This window comes from Aedes albopictus, chromosome 1 (assembly GCF_035046485.1).
Source record: "Aedes albopictus strain Foshan chromosome 1, AalbF5, whole genome shotgun sequence".
In the NCBI taxonomy this organism is placed as follows: Eukaryota; Metazoa; Arthropoda; class Insecta; order Diptera; family Culicidae; genus Aedes; species Aedes albopictus.
In genome coordinates, this window is record NC_085136.1 from 13,153,630 (window position 1) to 13,176,016 (window position 22,387).

General features: G+C 40.8%; 2 protein-coding genes across 2 annotated transcripts; both read left to right on the plus strand.

Moving 5' to 3' along the window:
• Positions 1–139: 139 nt before the first annotated feature.
• LOC109431106 (ras GTPase-activating protein-binding protein 1) lies at positions 140–22,039 on the plus strand. The gene is made up of 5 exons (XM_029855403.2): positions 140–709; positions 10,817–10,946; positions 11,153–12,741; positions 20,810–21,048; positions 21,112–22,039. The coding sequence occupies exons 2-5, from the start codon at positions 10,849–10,851 to the stop codon at positions 21,502–21,504; spliced, it is 2,319 nt and encodes a 772-aa protein (XP_029711263.1). The 5' UTR covers positions 140–709; positions 10,817–10,848; the 3' UTR covers positions 21,505–22,039.
• On the plus strand, positions 716–6,396 carry LOC134284652 (uncharacterized). Its single transcript, XM_062843662.1, has one exon. The coding sequence runs from the start codon at positions 2,640–2,642 to the stop codon at positions 3,489–3,491; it is 852 nt and encodes a 283-aa protein (XP_062699646.1). The 5' UTR covers positions 716–2,639; the 3' UTR covers positions 3,492–6,396.
• Positions 22,040–22,387: the final 348 nt, after the last annotated feature.

Sequence of the window (22,387 nt, forward strand, 5' to 3'; positions counted from 1 at the left end):
GCACCTCAGTCGATCTGACAGTGCGATGACACTTGTTCATCGATTCTGATCGATGAAACCGCCATCATTTTTCACGCGATTATGCATGTGTTCGTGCCGACACGCTGAAATCTACCCCAGCCCAGTAAAATTTAGCCCGTGTGTGCGTGACAGCGCAGTGCTTCGAAGAGTGGTGATCCGCAAGAAAGTCGGGATTGAGTTTTCTTCGGCATTTTTCATAGTTTTTCTGACGGAAAATTCTACCAAAAACCGCTACAGTTGCCGTTTTCACACGCGTTCAGTGTCTGAACATAACGACGGTTCCGATTTGGGGTGCAAACATCCGTGCAGACTCCGGAAAGAACCGATTTTGCTGTCGAGGACCGCGGCTGCGAAAAAAAAAAATTAGGAACGGCATCGCCACAGCCAGGAGGAAAGTGTGGTTGGTTAGTGTGTGCGTGTGTGTGAGTGTTTGGCAATCCAACAGATCCCCATCACACAGGCACATCTCGCTCGCTCGTTCAGGCAAGAAGGAAGATCGCTTATTCGTGTCGTCGCAGAAAGTAGTGTGAAAAACGACGGAGAACAGGCGGCGCAGTCCCGGTTTCGTGAAACAACACAGAAAGGGGAGCAAGTCACAGTCGGCGGAAGAAAAACCTGAAATTGTTCTACACACGGCAGAACAATCGTCCGGATTCGTCTCGATTCGCTTTTCCAATCAACCGAAAAGGTGAGTTCTAGTGAGTGTTTTCAATTGCAAGTGGTGCTGACAGGGAGTGATGGCTCATCCGATGGGGAGATTATTATTTGTACACACATGACGGATGATGCCATTTTTAACCTAGAATTTTCAACCTTTCTGTGCCTACTGCGGAGGGGTGTGCGAAAATATTAATATTGGCAACAAAGACGGTTTACGGGAGGTTCTGTGTTCTGTGCGGCTGGTTCAAAGTTTAGTGAATTACGTTTCGGCACGTGTTTCCCCGGTGGAAGTGCTCTGGCGTCGGCCAGGTTCGGTGTAATCACCGATGAGACGCCCGATTTTTTCTCCACTATCGCGGCAGGAAAATGGGCCTTCGCAGTTGTTCGCGGACGCCATAAAGGAGCAGCAGTGCCAGAAGAGAGCACCTACGAACGAACGAGGGCCTGCTGCGATGTGTGTATGCGGTGATGAGGATGAAACGCACACCAATGCATGGGATATGGATGGGGCACAGTGGGTCAGTGATGTGTAATAGGTGGCAATTTTTGGGGGTAGAAAATTGTGTTTATTTTTGTAAAGTGTGTGTTTTGGTGTGAATACTATTAGGCAGCGTCCATTTATTACGTAACGCTAAAATCTACATTTCTTCCAAGAATTTCTTGCCGCATATATCAGAGCTTTTATCTAAAATCGTTTTAAAATCTCTTCTAGAAATAATTTCTAAATTATTTATCATTTTAAATCGATTAAAACCTTCAGTTCCGCAAGTTTTTTTTTTTTACGGAAATTGTACTCGAACTTATTGTATAGTAATGGAGTACATACTCAGTTTAAAAGACGATTATCTGAGCAAAAGAGTTCAAGATTGGTTTTGAAAAATCGATCTAAGAGCACTGAGATGGTATCCCGAATAAAAAATACAGTAGAAAAACTGAACGTTGTATTGTAACAGTACTACAGTCATGACTCGCTGGTTGGGGGCTTAATAGTTGGGTGACTTTTTAGTTGGGGCTCCGTTAGTTGAGCTGTCAGCCAACTAAAAAGTACCTGGATGTCATAATTCAATGTCAAACTGAAAATGACAACCAATCTGTAATTCCGAGGGGCGAGCTAATGAGTTTTTGGTTTCTTAAACTTTACTGATAATCAAAAAGAATTTCTATTTCATATTTCTTTAAAAAAAAACAATAGGGTGACGAAGGGTATTATCGGCAGGTTTGTTCTCTTCGTCATGGGGGGTTTTTGTGGGCGGAACTACCTGAAATTTGGGCATATAACTCAGCTTGGTTGGGAAGGATTTGAGGCCAACTCTGAGATCTACAGGTTTCAAAAAACCCCTCATGACGAAGAGAACAAAACTGCCGAAAAAGTTCCCCTATGTACAATTACTTCGAAACAAATGCAAAACATCGGCAATCTTTATTTTGTCGATCATTGAAACCGTTTTGTGCTTGCATTTTGGTCCGGGTGGTTTCATAAACATCTATATTTTCACTTCACCGACTAAAAATGGGTGAAAATAATTATTTATCGCATTGGCCATATATGTATCTTGCAAAACGTATCAGTTTTGATCTAAATGTAAAACAAATTGAAAAAAATTTACTTTTTACTTCCAACCTAAACATGATTAAAAAAAACAATGCGCGCGCCCCTTGTGCTGCTGTCACTTCACCCAACTAGCGAATCGAATCCGTTGGTTGGGTGGAAGTTGTCGCTCAACGAGCGGGTTCCGACTGTATTTAAAACCATATTTTTACAATAGACATCACTGTAAAAATAAAAATACAAAAACAATAAAATGTAATATAAACACCATACAGTAAATTGTAAATAAGATTTTTACAATATACTATACAGTTGACAAGCGCCCTTCGTTCGCGACAGACATTCCTTCTCAACGCTCTCGTGCGTCAGTTTCTCTTTCTGTTGCGAATAAATTTTGCATCGCTGCAAGATGTCTTCGCACAGAAAAAATATCCTAGTCGTGGACTTCGGCGTATTACCGAAGCGACCCGGCTTACAACAAGTGGAAAAATTCCTTAAAGAGTTCATCAAAGTTGACCTGGCTGATGTGAGAAACATCCAGCTTCATAACATCAAAAACTCTTTGTTCATTGAGATGAACGATGCAGGCGTAGCCCCACGGCTACAAAGGCAGCACCACCTTCAGCACTATTTCACAATCGAAGGAATGAGATATTACATTCCAGTGTATGTGGATGGTCCCACTACTACTGTCCGAGTCCACGATCTTCCACCTCAAATGGACAACGATATCATCTCCGACCATTTGCAGCAGTACGGGAAAGTGATCTCCATACAAAATGAAGTGTGGAAAAACTATTTCTCGGGGATACCGAACGGCGTGAGAATTGTTCGTATGCGGTTGGATAAAGCAATACCATCGCATATTGTGGTAAACAGTCATAGCACATACGTTAGTTGTGCGAACAAAAGCAATCAAACGACGACTCGCGGCACCAAGAAGCAGCCACACACAACACCATCCAACTTGGCTCATGAACACGATACCGACCAGATCAACAACGACGACGAAGGCAACGAACTACCGTCCGCGGCGACTCAAATTGAAAGCGACGACGAGAATGTCAACAACGACGACCACGGATGGAAGAACGAGAACGGTGGAACGACAGAAAGTACCGATTATGATTCAGCGAAGCGGCGGTTGTCAACCGAGTCGAATGGAACAAAGGAAGAAAATACAGCAAAACGATCATGCAACCCGTGCACCCAGAAATCCGATCCAGAATGGAAAATGATCACAAGATCGAAGAAAAAGTGACGTTGTAAATATTAAAATTTTACGACACGAATGCACCTTCGGTGTAAAGTGTCGCTAATTAAAGTAAATAAATAAACAATATACTATACGGGTTGTTAAGTATCGTAACAATATGAAAAAATATTTTTCTCCATATATATTTTTTTGCAAAACCATACATTTTATTGTTAATGAATTGTTCAAAATATTGATATGTGGGTTTAAATATACCGTACATTGTATGGCACATGAATGGTTTCAAGCAATAAAATGTACCGTAAATAAATTGTTTTTAATTGTAATTTCACTACTGGTTATACATTAAATCAAATGGTTTTGGAATGGTTCTCTTTTGTTATGTTGTATTGTTTTACATTACATAAACCATATATTGTTATATTATCTTGTCATTTTCCTCCTGTTAATGGCACCTTAGGCTTACTAGATTTATTAGAATGCGCTTTGAGAATTCTCCAGAGCGTTTTGGATAACCCTTCATATATAGGATTGCCCACGTCTAAGTCTGAGTAGTCTCTGATTGCATAAACAGTTGAAGCTTAGGCTTCCATGCCCCACCAGCCAGATAACCGAGTTTTGCAAACTAAGCATTATTTGTGGCAACACTTTGAGCGGCATGATGGAACTATGCCGAGCGCGCTAAGTGTTATTAGACCACTAATGTAGTTGCATGAAGTGGGTGACGAGGTACATAAGTATCATTACAGCGTGCTTAACCGTTATTGCAATATTGAGGCACCAGTTTGACTTAAGTTCGAAATACATAACAACTCATGAGAAAACTGTCAAGTTCGATTCAAATATAAGTAAGGTTGAAAAGCGAACCCGCAGACGAACCTTTATTAGAAATCATTTCAGTGTTCAGTCCAGTCCATATGTTAAAGATGGCTCTACGTCAAATATAAAGTTTGTCAATCGCATTTGATTCGATTGTGGTCGAAGGCAAATTCACATGAGAGAAGAGGAGAAAACTCCCCTAATTTTTCCGGGTTGGCCTACATTCGTATTTCTCTCATCGCACTCTACACACCTAGCCCGCCATATCTCTTGGACCCCTGCTTGGACCTGCAGGTCTTAGGACATCTGGTTTACCACTGATTTAAACATGTTATTGACTTTAAATGAATGTTTCAACTTATTCACTTTTATCTCTTTCCTTTCCTTTGCATCAAAAAAGCCACAACCATCAACAAAATCTTAAACTGAATAAATAATTAAAAACTCACGGAAAAAGAATGTTTCGGAAAAGTGAATGGTCCAAACGTAAGAAAAACAGTATGATACATTGTTACATAAAAATCCAATGTAAATGTATAGTATAGCGAACCATTTCATTACAATACACTTTATTGTAGCTGGTACACTGTATGGTGCAGGAATGGTTTTCACCAAACACCCTATGGTTAGTTTTTATCCGGGATGCCATCGGTTGATCTTTATCTTGCTCAAAAGATCGAGAGATGGGATCAATTACAATGCCTGCTCGCTGGTGGTGACCAATCGATCAACTTTTCAGCGCAAACAGACATTCTGATCATCAGATTTGTGCTCTTGAGAATTCAAGGTGGGGCTTCGTCATACCTTCTGCTTGGTGTACAACGCTCCTTTCGCTCCAAGCTTCCAGAGGCCACTTCACATCTTGTAGCTTCACTTTCACAACAGTTTTTCAGCACAGTCTAATGTAATTTTATCTAAAAGTTAAAATTTGGTGAACAAAATTCTCTCACATGGTTTCATGGAGATCCACTGGGTACTGAATTTCCATAATTTCTTTTGGCAATATTCGAATTGCCACTAATGTTATCTGCAACATCATTGGGACTACAGAAAGTCTGTTGATGTAAACAAATAAATAAAAACAGTTGTTTTTGTAGTGTCTACCTAATGATTGTGTGCATAGGATATCTACCTACATAAAATACTATTCATTACAGTACCTAAATGTCTAGGTATGATTCATTATGTCTACCTAAGGTAGTATAAATACGGGTGGTCATAGGACCACAGAGCAGAGACTGCACAAGCCTTGGACTTGTCAACATCTTTAATATTCTTCTTTTGAAGGATATAAAAGGAAATTATTTGCTTTTGGTTTTCAGGATGTTGTAATAACAAAATGTTATTTTTGTGGAGAACGGAATTGTTCTTTTATGGTAGAATTGCCATTATATAGTGAACAGAATGTTCTTTTTGGCCGATGGTGCATTGACAAAATTGTCTTTTTGTTTTGGTAATAACGAAATGTTATTCTTTGGTGAACGACATTGTTCTTTTGTGGCGGAATAAACATATGTTATGTTTTGGTGAATGGATTTGTGTTATTTGTAATTTTGGTAAAGTTGCTGATGTTGGGATAGCAAAATTGTCTTTTTGTTTTTGTAATTTTGTTAGCGAACAGATATGGTCTTTGAAAGTCAGTTTATTTGTGTTATCATTATTTTGGTGATGTCTGTTATTTTTTGAAGTTTTCTAAAGGGGACTGTAGTGTCTACCTAATGATTGTGTGCATAGGATATCTACCTACATAAAATACTATTCATTACAGTACCTAAATGTCTAGGTATGATTCATTATGTCTACCTAAGATAGTATAAATACGGGTGGTCATAGGACCACAGAGCAGAGACTGCACAAGCCTTGGACTTGTTAACATTTTTAATATTCTTCTTTTGAAGGATATAAAAGTTTTAAAGTGATCAATTCGACCCCGGATTACGGTACCTCGAATCCGATTTCGCTCAGATGTTGCATCACTATGATATGCTTCACACGGCTTTCCCAATAATAATTCAATTATTGATTATTCACGAGTTAAAAAGTACGCAACAAATTCTTCTATTGTTTAGTCAACACAAGACAAGAGACAAACATTTTTTAGATTATATAGGGAAGTCAGAAGTGGAACCATCTCGGCAGGGGTCCTATTTTGGGCACTTTTCTGCTATAACTCAGCCAATTTTGAAGCAATTGGCACAATTTTTGGAAAACGATAAGATACGTACAGTATCTACCCGTGTACAAAATGTCAAGTCAGTTGGTTTGGTATTGACTGAGTTATAGCGAAGAGTGCCCAAAATACCGGCCGCTGCCCAAGTGGTTCGCTACCCTAGTCCTGTTTCGGGAGAAAAAGCGCCGCCTGGAAGAAGCGGAGTGTGAAGAAATGGAACTGCTGTGCCGTTGGTTCCCAAGAAACACGGAAGTTCTATCAGAAGCTCAACGCATCCCGCAACGGCTTCGTGCCGCGAGCCGAAATATGCAGGGATAAAAACGGAGGCCTCTTGACGGACGGGCGTGAGGTGATCGAAAGGTGGAAGCAGCACTTCGATCAGCACCTGAACGGCGTGGAGAACGTAGGTACGGGAGCCCAGGGCAATGGAAGAAACGACGACGCCAGTGCAGCGGAGGACGGAAATGAACCAACTTTCCCACGCTGAGGGAACTTAAGATGCAATTCACCAGCTCAAAACCAACAGCTGAAGCAGCTGAACTCATCAAGATGAGCCCAGAAAAGTTGGCCACCTGTCTGCATCGGCTGATAGTCAGGATCTGGGAAACCGAACAGCTACCGGAGGAGTGGATAGAAGGGGTTATCTGCCCCATTCACAAGAAAGGCGATCATTTGGAATGTGAGAACCTCAGGGCGATCATTATTTTGAATGCTGCCTACAAAGTGCTATCCCAGATCATCTTCCGTCGTCTGTCACCTAAAACGAATGAGTTCGTGGGAAGTTATCAGGCTGGCTTCATCGACGGCCGGTTGACAACGGACCAGATCTTTACCGTACGGCAAATCCTCCAGAAATGCCGTGAATACCAGGTCCCAACGCATCACCTGTTCATCGACTTCAAAGCGCATACGACAGTATCGACCGCGCAGAGCTATGGAGAATCATGGACGAAAACGACTTTCCTGGGAAGCTGACTAGACTGATTAAAGCAACGATGGACGGTGTGCAAAACTGCGTAAGGGTTCCGGGTGAACTATCCAGTTCATTCGAATCTCGCCGGGGACTGCGACAAGGTGACGGACTCTCATGCCTACTCTTCAACATCGCTCTGGAAGGTGTGATGCGACGAGCCGGGCTCAACAGCCGGGGAACGATTTTCACAAAATCCGGTCAATTTGTGTGCTTTGCGGACGACATGGACATAATCGCTAGAACATTTGGAACGGTGGCAGAGCTGTACACCCGCCTGAAACGCGAAGCAGCAAAAGTCGGACTGGTGGTGAATGCCTCAAAAACAAAGTACATGCTGGTAGGCGGAACCGAACACGACCGGATCTGTCTGGGTAGGAATGTTACGATAGACGGGGATACTTTTGAGGTGGTGGAGGGATTCGTCTACCTCGGATCCTTACTGACGGCAGACAACAACGTGAGCCGTGAAATTCGGAGGCGCATAATCAGCGGAAGTCGGGCCTACTACGGGCTCCAGAAGAAACTGCGGTCGAAAAAGATTCACCCACGCACCAAATGCACCATGTACAAAACGCTAATAAGACCGGTGGTCCTCTACGGGCACGAAACATGGACCATTCTCGAGGAGGACCTACAAGTACTCGGAGTTTTAGAGCGACGTGTGCTAAGAACGATCTTCGGCGGTGTGCAGGAGAACGGTGTGTGGCGGAGAAAGATGAACCACGAGCTCGCTGCACTTTACGGCGAACCCAGCATCCAGAAGGTGGCCAAAGCCGGTAGGATACGGTGGGCAGGACATGTTGCAAGAATGCCGAACAATAACCCTGCAAAGCTGGTGTTTGCAACTGATCCGGTTGGCACAAGAAGGCGTGAAATACATTGTTGTTTGAAGCTTGCTTCATGAGATTTGTGCGTCTGAAGTTTCTATGCAATGTTGAAGCGGGATTTCAAGACGTTTCCCAAGTAACCACGAAGCCGTATTTAAGTGCATCAATTTTGCCATATATTCATATTTAAAATTGTGTATATAATGCTGCATTACTTTATACACCTCATTGAAGCAATATTAAAGTCGAAAAGGGCCCCACTAAAATCAGATTAGTGCCACATATTGCAGCACGTTGACAGCCATTGCTAAAGTGACATAAATGCATGTGCTGTACATTTGCATTTGCACATGCTTAATACGTGCAACATGAAAAACCAAAACAAAAATCTATTTTTAGCACGGTTTCGTTATCGACGGTACTAATGCCCCCCACATGAATGTTTTAACCATCATTTTTTTGTTGCCGGATCGGGAGTCGAACCAGAAGTGTTGAAGACCGCTAGATGAGTTCCATACGTGCTGGCGCCTTGGACTGTTTCTGCTGCAGTGATAACAACAGATATTTCGTTAACTAAAAGGAAACTGTTCTTCTGTCTCAATCATTGCTGTAGAGGGCAAAACGACTATGTCATATGTAATAGAATCCCTGTAATTACATTCTGATAAATCACTGAAAAATACATAATGCATTTTAGAATATATTTATTCAATATAAGAAAATTAAAACACCTCTCGCACACAACTCATATGCTAATTGGGGTTTCCAGCATTATTTGCATGCGATAGCAGGTAACAGAAAAGAGAAAAGTCATCTCTAAAAAGGTTTTGCTGAAGAAAGGCGTGCATCGGTGGTTCAAACCGCTTCAAACGGAGATTAAGTTGATCGGGAGTCGAACCAGAAGTGTTTAAAACCGCTAGAGTTGACCGTAAAGTTGTTCACTCTTTTTGATTTCATTTGTTTACCATTAGAGTCAAGCTTTTATAATTGTATTGTTAGAGCAACCTTTGCTAGTTTGTACATTGCATTTATTCAGTTTTTGCAGTGTTGAATTATTGAATTATCGTATATCACCTTTTAATACCCCCTAATGTAAAGAAAAAATGTAATGCATCAATACATTGATAATGTCAATCTAAAGGATTATTGCATGAGAAGTGTGGAGTTACTGCATTTTGCATTGCAAAGGATGATATTCAGTCTAATTCGTGCAATGATATAATGCTTGTGGTTACTTGGGTTGTCCTTAATGATGTGAAACAAATAAATGTATGTATGTATGTAGTGCTGTTCAATGACCTAGGTTGAACATTGTCGAAGTTGCTGCATCATACTCTCACCCATTTGTTGACGAGTGGGTAAGAGCAGGATGCAGTAACTTCGACAATGTTAATCCTACTTCATTGAACAGGACTTGTAATTATCTATAGGGCACTGCATTGTTTTGATTTTGTATGGGGTTTTGTCGTTTCTTGGCCTTGTTGTTTACGAAATTTCTGTAAGAGTGAAAGAGAAGGAGAAAATTTCATGCAGTGCCCTATACGATCTGTACAAGTTGGGACAAAGGATTCCATGCCTTCTTTGTCGTTTGTTTTGTGCCTCTTTTATCCGACATTAAATTTTTCTACTAGTGCTACTTAATATTAATACTGAATAGGATGAACAGAGCGTAAGACTACTAATGTTACAACGACCATATTTTATATTTTTAATTAAATATTTTTTATCAATATTCAATTTGACCAAAAAGCCGTTCTTCCGTAACCTGCCGGTCAAGTAGCAGAAATGTAAACACTTCATTTTATGCCGATGAAGAATCAAGACGTTTTCACTGTGTTTGCCATAATCGCGACTGTTCGAACACGCACACCACCGCCGGTCGAGCACCGAAACCGCGACCGATCGACGACGGATAAAGAATCCAGCAGCAAGCAAAGCACCCCAGCCTTCAGGCAGGAGCGGAGAATGAAGTGGGAAGAGAAATGAGCATGGGCAGCTCTATAAAAGTATTAGGTACACACTCGTTGCGTACCATCATAAACCATGCGTTTTCTCTTGTCTGTGCGGGGATGATGTTCTTCTCCCGGTGCGGTGCTGTTACCTTCTCAAGGTACCGGAAGTGAGGGTCTTTGTTGTAATAAAATTTCCCCAAATGTTGAATATATCCAACAAGCAGTACCGTTTCGCACCACGGTACCAAAGTATGTCATGCCATCTGCAATCATCTGGTGGCCTTATTCTGAGCCAAACCTACGACAACCGCCTACCTTGATTCGTTCACCCACGGAATCGATCCACTTATCGATCCGTTGTCGTATAACTTTCAGTTGTAAATACAGAGAGCACACAATACCTTGCTGGTGAATAAAACAAGAATGTAGCGAATCTTAAGAGAGCAGGGCAGTCCAAAAGAAGTCGCACTACTGGTTCAAACCGGCAAATGTTTACAATTTTCGGATTTCAGCCTACTACGCATTACCGTTCGGTGGTGGGTCAGTCGCAGTAATTGCTTGCAGATGAGATAAATAATCGATCGCATTCTAATTGTAACACATGCTTTCTTCTCCCTTTCGTTCCGTAGGCTGAAAATCAACTGTTGGTAGTTCTTGGGAAATGGTAATGGAAGCACAACCTTCACCGCAAAGCGTTGGCCGCGAGTTCGTGCGCCAATATTACACCCTGTTGAACAAGGCGCCGGATCACCTGCACCGGTAAGTTTCTGCCAGTACAGTGTGCGCAATGGTCCAGGAAGTAAAGTAAAGTGAATAAAAAATGGAAATAAGCTTGTAATATCATTGCTGACAAGCCACGTTGTTATTTAATTTTTTTTCACTTGATTTGGCTTCCTGGACCATTGAGTATTATTGGATGGACACCTAAACGAAAATCTAATCTATCCCTTATTTGTTTCCCGCAGTTTCTACAACAACTCGTCGAGCTTCGTCCATGGCGGTTTGGACACGAAAAACCAAGAAGCCACGCTGGTGATCGGCCAGAAGCAGATCCATAACAAGATCCAGCAGTTGAACTTTCGCGATTGTCATGCCAAGATCAGCCAGGTGGATTCGCAGGCTACCCTCGGCAACGGCGTGGTTGTCCAGGTGACCGGCGAGCTGTCCAACGATGGTCAACCGATGCGCCGCTTCACGCAAACCTTCGTGCTGGCCGCCCAATCGCCGAAGAAGTATTACGTCCATAATGATATCTTCCGCTATCAGGACATTTACTCCGACGACGAGCTTGATGAGAACGAACGGTCTGGAGAGGAGGACGGTGGCGAGGTTGACGCCAACAATGCCGTCGTTGTTGATCAGCAGCAGTCGGTGCAGGGGAACGCTGTTGCTTCTGCTGGTGGCGTAGCTCCGGGTCTGGGGCAGACCCAGCAGCAGCCGCAACAACCTCAGCAGCAGCAACAGCAGCTGTACTATCCCCCGGGAGTTATGAGTGCTGCTCCGACCGGAATCATCCCGAGCTACGGTCAACCGCAGCCGGCTCAACAATCGCAACAACCCCAGCAAACGCAGCAACCGCAGCAACAACAACTGAATGGAGTTCATGACGATCTGCTGAAAACCGTGCCGACTCAGACTACTTCCCAGCTGATGCAATCTTCGGTTGCTCCGCAAAATCCGACCGCTGTCATGCAACAGGTTCCAAGTGTCGCTACCGGTATGCCAACCGTTGATCCGATCCAGCATCTGACCCAGCAACAACAAGTGGTCCAACCTCAACAATCAGCCCCTCAACAAACTCTGCAGCAGCCCCAACAAATGCAACAACCCTCCACCATTCCGCAGCAGACTGTTTCCCAGCAACCTCAGCCAACCCCAATCGCCGAACCGGAACCGATTCCAAGCTCTCTGTCAATGAACGAACTGGACTCTGCTCTGCCCTCGATGAACGACCCAACCCCGGCGGAAGCTAGCGATTCCCATGACCACCACCACCATCATCACCACCATGGCCAGTCGGACCATCTGAACGAACAACCGCAGTCCCTGTCGCAGCAGCAACCGTTGTCCAACGAACCGAAGACGTACGCCAATTTGGTGAAATCCGGCGGTGTTGGCAGTGGTCCCGGACCGTTGAGCTTCGCTTCCGTTTCATCCCATCACCACCAGCAGCAGCAGTCTCATCACCAGTCGCAGGGCTACAGCAACGTGACAGCCGGACGGCCATCTGTGATGTCCCCGCCGCCGTCGTCCTCGCTGCAAAGCTCCAGTTCCAACAATGGTGGCCCCACCAATACCGTATCTTCTACCGGTGGTGGACTGGGTGGCAAGTACGATCGCGGCCAGCAGCAACAGTCATCACAGCAGCAGCAACAGCAGGACCAGAGCGGCGTCGGCGGCGGCATGGGTCAGGGACCGATGCCACAGCGGATGCAGAACCAGCAGCGACCGATCCGGGGCAATGGTGGCCCAACCAGTGGTGGTGGACAGAGCTCGCTCAGACCGCAGGATAGCCGACCCAGCTATCAGAGGAGCTACAACAGCGATGGTGAAGGTATGTAGGCCATTTTTAAACCATTATTAATTTAACGGTCGGAAAGGCGAACATCACTGGCAATGGATGGATCATGCAAAGTTTTCAGATAAGACCTCTTAATCGCTCCTTCGAGTGTAATGTTGAACAGTAAATTTGACCATGTGCCACCCTGTTTCAAGCTATCTGACATCACGAACACGAAGCTGACACTTTGTCTGCGATCTGAACACTTGATTTATATCTTTGTAGATATATCGATACGAAGATTTTTTCAGGAATTCCGTCAGGGTTTCTTTCTAGAACTTCTTTAAAATACCTCTCAGGATTTCTCACAGAAGTTCTTCATTGTATTTTTCCATACCATTTTTCTTGGTATTCCTTTTTGAATTCCTCCCGGAGATTCTTCCGGGTTCCTACTGCCATTTTTAAGTTTCGACCAATTCTTTCTGGAATTCTCCTGGAGTTTTTCAAGAGGATCCTACAGAATTCCATTCAGAAACTTCTTCTGAAGTCCCTCGTGGGATTTTTCCCGGAGTTCCTCCTGCGTAAGGTCCAAAAAAGGTTTCGTAGACTTGTCGCAGGATTTATCCCGAGATCTCCATAAGAGTTTCTCTCAGGATATATCACATATGGTGTCACAGAATTTCTCCTAGAGTCTTGGCGATTTTAAAAGACAATTACACCGTCTTCGGCCATAGGCCGCACAGACTGAACATTACTAACATGGACAACACATATAACATCCAGTGGCCCAGCAGATAATTTTTCGTAAGTTTTCGTCTCGGCCACGAAGCCCAAAAATTCTGCGATTCCTCCCGGTGTTCCTTTTCCTTATTTAAATTCTCCAGAAGATCTTCTCGGATTTTCAACCAGAGTTGCTCACGGGATTTCTTACGAAGTTTCTCTTTTATTTTATTCGAGAAATTTCCGTAAGCTTTCTTCTTAAGCTTCTCCCTCGATTTCAACAGGAGTTTCAACTGGGATATTTGCGAAAGGTTCACGCGGGATTTTTTTTTAGTTTCACCTGAGATTTCTCTAGGAGTTTATCTCGGGACTTGTCCCTGAACATTCCTTCCGGTGTTGGTGCAGGTTTATCTCTCGGAGTTTTTCTGAATTTATCCTGGACTATCTCCAAGTTTTTTTACTATGTGCCTGTTCGGGTGTAAAACCATTTTTTTGTAGCAGCCAATTGTTTCTGTAGCAGCTCAAACTGTAAATTTTATTTCTGTTAATATTTTGTAAATCTATGTAAATTAACTAAACAACTTACAATACTTGGTTTTAATTCCCTCCTACGAACATCACAATTTCCTCGCTTTTCTGCCAGGCCGCACTCCAACAATTCAACCTTAAACCACTAGAATCACATTAATTATTCGCTCTTATACGTATTCATATTTAATCACTTACGGATCCGGAATATCCACTGTCTTCAACGCTAACTTTTCTTCCCGATTCTACGATCCTCTTTATGCCACAAACTTGTAATCTATATCTCAACTAATTTCAATAATTTGTGTTTATCTGCCTTTTTCTTGTTTTTGTTTTGAATCTCTTTCCCATTCCCGTTCGAAGATGAAACATTAGTGGAGACTGGGGAGACACTACGACTCGACCGCTGACCGCCCGTAGGACCGGTCGTGTTGTACAGCGTTGTCGTAACAGTGCCTTTTGGGATTTCTGCAGAAGTTATTGAGTTCATCCCGTGATTCCTTTCTGAGCTTTTTCCAGGCTTTTCCTCGTATTCTTTTACCGCATTTCTTGCAGTAGTCAACCTGAGAATAGTTCCCAGAGATTTCAAAATCTCCACCGGAAATCGTTCCCAAAATTCTGGATGCACTTTTTCTTCCGGAGTTCTTGCAGAGATTTTTCTAGAAGTTTCTCGGAATGTCTTCAGGGATAACTCACAAAAACGAAAAAAAATCAGGTGAAATCTTTTGCGAAACTCCGCTAAGACGTATTAAAGCAATCTTGAGAGAAATTTTGGAGAACATCCCAAAAGTTTTAAGAATAACCCCGGGAGGAAATATTAAGGAAATCCTAGGAGGGACTGTGAAAACCTATGAAAAAAGAGAAATTCCTGGAGGAACTTTGGATAAGTTTTGGAAGGATCTCCGGGAGGAATCCATCGAGAAACTATGGAAGCATATCGGGAAAAGCTCTGGAAAAATGCCGGGATACCCTGTGAAAAACTCTGCTAGCAATCCCAGAAAAACTCTCAGAAATAGTTCCTTCCGAGAAAAATCTCGGCAGGAATTCAAGGAAGAATTATAGATTAGGGTGTATACTACCTGAAAAAAACATGGAATTCCCAGGGAATTTTATTTAACATTTTTCCCTGTTCCCTGTTGTCAGGGAATATCTTGAGTACTCAGAATTTCTTCCAGGTATTGCTCCCAGAGCCCCTCGTGGGATTTTTCCCCGAAGTTTCTACTGCGTTTTGCTCAAAGAAATTTTCGGATTTCAACCAGAAATCATCCCGAATTCTCTATAGATTTTCAATCGAGATAAACAGTAGAAGTTGTCGCAGATTTTCAGGAATACAAAAATACAGGAGTTCTTCATAGGATTTCTACTAGAATTCCTCCAAAGATTTCTCTAGGAGTTTTTCACGAATTTTCTGCAGGAGTCCTTCCCGAGATTTCTTCCAAACTTTTTTCTGTAATATCTTCAAGAAATTTCTGTGCGCTTTCTTCTAGAGTTTTTTTTCCCGATTTTCTACAGGAGTTTCTCCTGGGATATTTCTTGAAGGTTCTCCCGCGGGGTTTATTTTGAAGTTTTACCTGAAATTTCTCTCGAAGTTTCTCTTTTGGAACTTCAGAAGATTCCTTTCACTGTTGGTCCTGGGAAAGTCTCTCAGAGATTTCCTGAATTTATCCTGAACTTTCTCCTAAGATTTCTTTTTCCGGAGTGCTTTCTGGAATTGCTTCACTGCCCCCACTCGCATAACTGTCCCATTTGACTTTTCATCACTTTTGAGTTAACGTTATGAATAGTCATCATTTTCGATGTACTTCCAAAAACAATAATAAAAATTATGAATTTTTATGTCAATATGTGAAAAAAATACCAAGTCATGAGCGTCCCATATCAAAAGTACCCGCATAACAGTCCCATCATGGATTTTTGTGTCACGTAACACAAAACTGAACAACTTTGTAGTGATTGTAATATTTTTTACAGTTATATATTCATGTGCAAAACAATCTGTGAAAGTTTCGAGATGATCGAAATATTCTTCAAATTTTGGCGATTTTTCAAAGTTTTATATGGAAACATGTTTTCAAACTTCAAATGCTGTTTCCTCAATTCCTACTTTTTGCAAATGGGACTGTTATGCGAGTGGGGGCAGTTCAGGAGCTGATATTTCTCATTGAATTTTTCCCGTGATATCGTAGTTGTACCGGATTTCTTGCAGTGGTTGATCACGATATTATTTTTTACAGATTTTCTTTCAATTATTCCCATAACTTACCGAAAATTGTCCCAAAAGTCTGGATACTCCTTTAGGGATGTAATTGAATGTACTCCCAGAGTTCTTGCAGGGATTTTTCCACGGGTTTTCCTCAGAATGGATAACTTACGAAAATCCTTATAAAAAATCTCGGAGATATATACGAAGGAATCCAGGTGAAATCTTGCGAGAAACTCTACAAGAACTTCAGAAAAAAAAAAGATAAACTACTGAAAAGCTATTCCGGAAAACCACTAAGTGACATTCCTGAAGAAACTTTGAATAAGCTTATCGGAAAACCTCTGGAAGAAATATCGAAAGATACTCCAACAGATATCACGTAAAAAAACATCGTGGAAATCCATAAAGCAAAGCAGGTAGAATGCCAGTAGGTATCAACTCTCAGAAATCTTGACAGATGTTTACTTAATTTTTAGGGATATTTTTGTATAGTTTTTGAAGAGTAGGGTGGGTGGGGCAAGATGGGTCGCCTAAGGATGGATCACCATAACTTTACAAAATTACAAGTTTTGAATTGATGGCTTGCTACTGAATCTGATCAACAGATGCATTCTAGGGAAAAAAATATTCGTATTCACAAAGCGGGTGTGAAAAGTTATGTTCAGCATATGTAGATATAAAACGATGATTAACTTTCAAAACCTTTACATATTGTTACTGTCATGCAGTATGAATCAGTAATGATCAAAGCAACCCAATAATTCCTGAAATTCTTCAAAAATGTACACTTGCACGAACAATTATAACAAACATTTGTCGTGTGTTGTTTTAATGGCATGGTAGGCATGGAAACCAGTGAACAAAATCGATTAACGTAAGAAAACACGATTTTTTCATTGATTGTGTTATCATTATTATACCGATATCTCAGCTCATGAAAGAGATAGCTCAAAACTGTCTTCAGCCGAAATGATCTACACAAAATTTGCTATATATTGCTGTGTGCATTCAAAATGCAAATATCAAATGCGGGAACACCAAATGCGGTAAGATTTTCTAACAAGTAACCCGATGTCAGTGGGAGCTTTTGAATCCTACACTGAAAAAATAAATCACATATCACATGGAAAATTTCCATTAGTTTGGCTATATAACTGTTATTGGATTTTCCGATGAAAATTTCTTTGGAAATTTCACATGAAATCTATACGGTATATGGAAAACATTAGGAAATCGCATAACTTCTATTGGAAAATCACATAACTTCGCAAAATCTATGTGATATTCCCATATAATTGAATGGATACGCGTATGGAAACAGTCCATGTGAAAATCAGATGAAAACAATGTGAAAACTTTTTTCAGTGTAGGTTGGCGGTGATATTGACTATGGTTGCTAAGTTGCCTTTGGTAACATTGTGTTACCGCGTATGAAGCGCATTTGGGCACCGTTTGCATCCTGAACGCACACAGTAATACCTAATAAGGAAACTGCGAATCGCAGGAAAAATTTTAAAATCCTTATAGGGTCTTGTACCATTTGGGCAGGTGTACCTATTTTGGGCACTTGCAGCTATTTTTATTTTTTTATTCCTTGTTGGGTATATAAGTCACTGCGACCTGTTTTTAGATCTAACTATATAAGCTATAACTAAGTCAATTTCAAACCGATTGATTTGAATTTTTGTATGGAGTTATATACTGTACGTGTCTAACTCTATACAAAAATTCAAATTAATCGGTTCGAAATTGACTTAGTTATAGCTGCAAGTACCCGAAATAGGTACACCTGCCCAAATGGTACAAGACCCTAAATTGAGCGTTTTTGAAAAATTTGGTAAAAAAAATCGCGATTTTTTGATATTTTAACCTTTGCCAAATATTTAAAATCAGCTTTGATCCAAACTGTGTTTGCGGGACCCAGAACTATGATTTACTTTGATTGATGACTTTTATTTCTTTTATTTTTCAACTCATATTAGCATTTTTTTGGTAAAAATACCAAAAATCGTCCATTTTTCATAAAATCGATGCGTGCAACCTCTAAATATTTTTTGATTAAGTTTTCATGTATGGAACTATTGTTTCTAAGACCCTAATCTATCATACTAAGGGTGAGCAAGCAAACTTTTGGGCACTTTTTCTATTTTGGGTAACCCTATTACACAGCCATCGCTTGGAAAAAATCTACTACTTTTATCATTTTTTCTGTCATTAACGATGCACGCGGAGGCGTGCTGCTCAACAACTTCCCCGTAGGTAAATGGTCAGCTACATAATACGATGAAGTCAAATATCTTGGACTGCTGTTTAACCCTCTAATACCCAATCCCGCCTTTAGACGGGGTATAGTTTGAGCATTTTTGTAATTTTTGTTTCGTGGCAAATGGAATTTTTTATATTTTTGCCTGATATTTGGGACTATTCTGTATATCTCAAAACGGTTTTTGGTGTATTTTAAAGCGTATTTACATTTTTTAAAAATCATTTAAAAATTGATGTTTTAGTCACCTTTTAGAAGTAATTGTTTATTTTGTATTGAATCGCTACAATTAACCCTTTCCTTCCCACGACTTTGAACGACTATTTCTATGCCAAGAAAGCGTTTCCGAAAAAAGTACTTGAACAAAAGTTATTGCAAATTGGTCAAATTTTTCGAAATCAACAAAAAAAATTAGTTGTAAATCAATAGTATTTTGATTGTTTATCAATAGTTCCACTATTGAAACAAGTAGTTGGGAGTTGGGTTTACCTAATGGGATTACAATCATATTCTAAAAACTATTGCATCATATTCATCTGATTCCGTTTGTCTCGAGTTCGTCGAAAATCGATGGTGCTCTAGAGCAACCATGGGAAGTAGAGGGTTAACCCTTTCTTTCCCACAAAGTTTTTTGACATTTAAAAATAGATAAAATGGTTTCTGAAAAAAAAAAACACCAGAACAAAAGATGTATAGTTTTACTCCAAAATATCGTTAGAAATGAAAAATTTGATTTTTTGGATGGATCACCTGTGATCCATTGGGAAGATGGATACACTGAATTCACATATATAAATTTTGTTTTTTATTTGTATTGTGTTTTTTTTTTCAAAACTATATATTTATAAATCGTCTATTAAATCTTTAATTCATCTCGAGATTCTTATCTAGCCCTTCTGTAAAACTTAATGAAACTTGTCGGACTTCTTGCAGTTATCATAAGTAGTTATTCGGACATGATTCGCTTTGAATCTATGGATTCTCTCCTCGTACCATATAAACCCTCCTGGATTCATCTACGACTTATTGCCGGCGCTATATAGATTGCATTATATGAAATAATGACATTTTTACATGAAACCCTATCAATAATGAAAAATATCTTGAATGTAAACAAACATGCTAACAAGGAACAGGTTAGATCAGGAAGGATAAAAATGTCGTTATGTTCCCAATGGATCACTGATGATCCACATGTTTGTTAAAAAAATTAGTGTTTTATCGTCAACTTGTTTGTGAAACGGTATATATATATATATATATATATATATATATATATATATATATATATATATATATATATATATATATATATATATATATATATATATATATATATATATATATATATATATATATATATATATATATATATATATATATATATATATATATATATATATATATATATATATATATATGCATACTGTAGGGCATGTTAGTATTTTTTTCCGTTGAAAATAATGTTCATGTTTCGGAATATTGAATATTCAAATATTGTTTGAATTAAAATAGAAAAAATACCGACTTTCGCTTAATCATTTAGCTCCAGAACAAAAACGAGCAGAGAAATTTTGACCAAACTTGGCATAATAGTTCATTAAACATATACAAACATCTGACGAAAAAATGGGATTGATCTAACTTATCCTGTATTTGTATGAACAGTGCAAAGTAGTGGATCACCTGTGCTACCATGGGAAAGAGAGGGTTAACATATTTTAATTTTTTCCCAAATCATTCTATCCTTGTTTAATAGTTTAAGGGAATCAAATACACTCTAAAATTATTTTCCTTAAAATTACACGGAAAATAAAACTTTCTGTGAAAAAAATTAAAATAATAATAATTCAACAATAATCATAAAATCTCAAAATGTTTTCATCTCAAAAAATCCGTCCCCCAAATTGGCTTCCAGGAAAAATATAAAAGTGTGGGGATGTTGAAAAATGAAAATTAGAAAAATCAAAAACTGAAATTCACGAAATCGAGAATTAAAAAGAATCATCTTCCAAAACATGTTTAAATCGATTTTAGATGACGAAAAATGATATTTAGATCAAAATCAAAAATTTGGGTATTAGAGGGTTAACTAGAAGTTTAAGTTCGACAAACACGTGAACTATGTCGCCGGAACAGTTGATCGGTCTACAAAAGCGCTATACTCTCTGCTGAAGTGATGGTCGAAACTGCACATCAAAACAAGATTCGTAGTCGTGCGGCTAGTGTCACCAATCATTTAGTCGCATCGTGCTGTGGAGCACGGGTCCGAGTCCCGCCGCAGCTGTGAGGAAAAGTTTTCGGCTATGTCACTATGAGTTGTATGCTAGTCCGTTGTCCAGTGGCATGCTTCCTTCAAAGAACATTACAAATACAAAGCTAACCGAAATTTCGATTATTCTTTTCAGACCGTCGTCAGCAAAGCGGCTCCCAGTTCGGAGACAACCACCAGCTTTTCTTGGGCAACATTCCGCACCATGCCACCGAAGAGGAGCTGTCGGTGCTGTTCTCCAAGTACGGCACCGTGGTGGATCTGCGCATCCACTCGAAGCCAGGAGCAAAAGTTCCGGGAGTGCGTGCCCCTCCGAACTACGGCTTTATTACCTACGAGGATCCCTCTTCGGTACAGAGCTGCCTAGCGGATACGGTAAGAATGACAAGGTTCAACAATGATACTCAGATTAATCACTATTCTATGTTTTTTTCGCAGCCTCTGTTCTTCCCGGATAACTCCCCGGACGGTCAGAAGTTGAATGTGGAGGAAAAGAAGACCCGGATGCGCGGTCCCGGTGAGACGGGTGGCCGCATGGGCGGCAGCAATCTCGGCGGAAATGGAAGCGGACCACGAGGCGGCCCTGGTGGCCCGGGAGGTCAACAGCGTGGAGGCCCTGGTGGCCCCCAGGGGAACATGAACCGGGGCGGTTCGGGACAGCGCGGCCTGGGCGGAGTCGGTGCCGGCGGTGGCGGTAGCGGTCGCGGCGGATACCAGCGATCGGATCGGAGCAGCGTGACCGGAGGCGGTCAGCGATCTGGAAACGGAAACGTAAGTAGCAACAACTCTTACGGGGGCGGTCCTGGCAGCACCTACGGAGGACGACGTTAGTAGGACAGAGACAGAGACAGCCATGCGGCTAGAAATCCAACATTTAGCAAGCAAACATAAAATATCATTTTACTATCGACTCGAAATCATATTTGCCAATCTCTCTATCTATTATTGAAACAAGAAGAAAACAAAATGCATTACACACACACATACATACACATTAATAACGTAAACAATCGGCCGTAGCAAGAGGGTTGCTATGAACGCTGTTTTTCTTTTATGTTTTTTTGAATTTTTCGTTTTCTTTTCGCGCGTAGGATGTGATATAGTTCTATTGATTAACAAACAAAAGAAAAAAAACATTAATAAGTAAAAGGATACTGCAAAGAAAAGGAAAAACAAACTATGAAACGAAATCATACAACAACAATGAATTTGTGTTCCCGCTATTCACTTTTTTCTAGTCCTAAAAAGAATAGTAATCGCGAACAGACGAACAGGTAATGTTCCCCCTGCCCCACAGTACAGCAAAACGATGTAACACAAATGGAATAAAAGTACGATTTTCCAAAATCGAAAAAAATTAAAACCATCTTGCGTTGTTGTTGGTGTTGTTTTTCAGGCTTATTCTGCGCGGCGTGTGAGGTGAGACAGATGGTTTCGTCTCACGTGACGTGAGACGACTAATGTAAATCAAATGGGGCGAGTCGACTTTTGTCACCTAATTCGACTCGTCTCACCTCACACGCCGCGCAGAATAAGCCTGTTTGATTCCCTGACTGAGAATTCCGATTGTCCGATTTGTTGTGTGTTGGCGTCTCAGCTAGGGGGTAGGTAGTTCATTTTATCTGATAGAGGGATAGAGTTCTCGCGCTTATACGGGCGTGTCCACAATGATCGATTTCTCTTCATCGACTTTCCTTTTGGTCAATAATTTAGC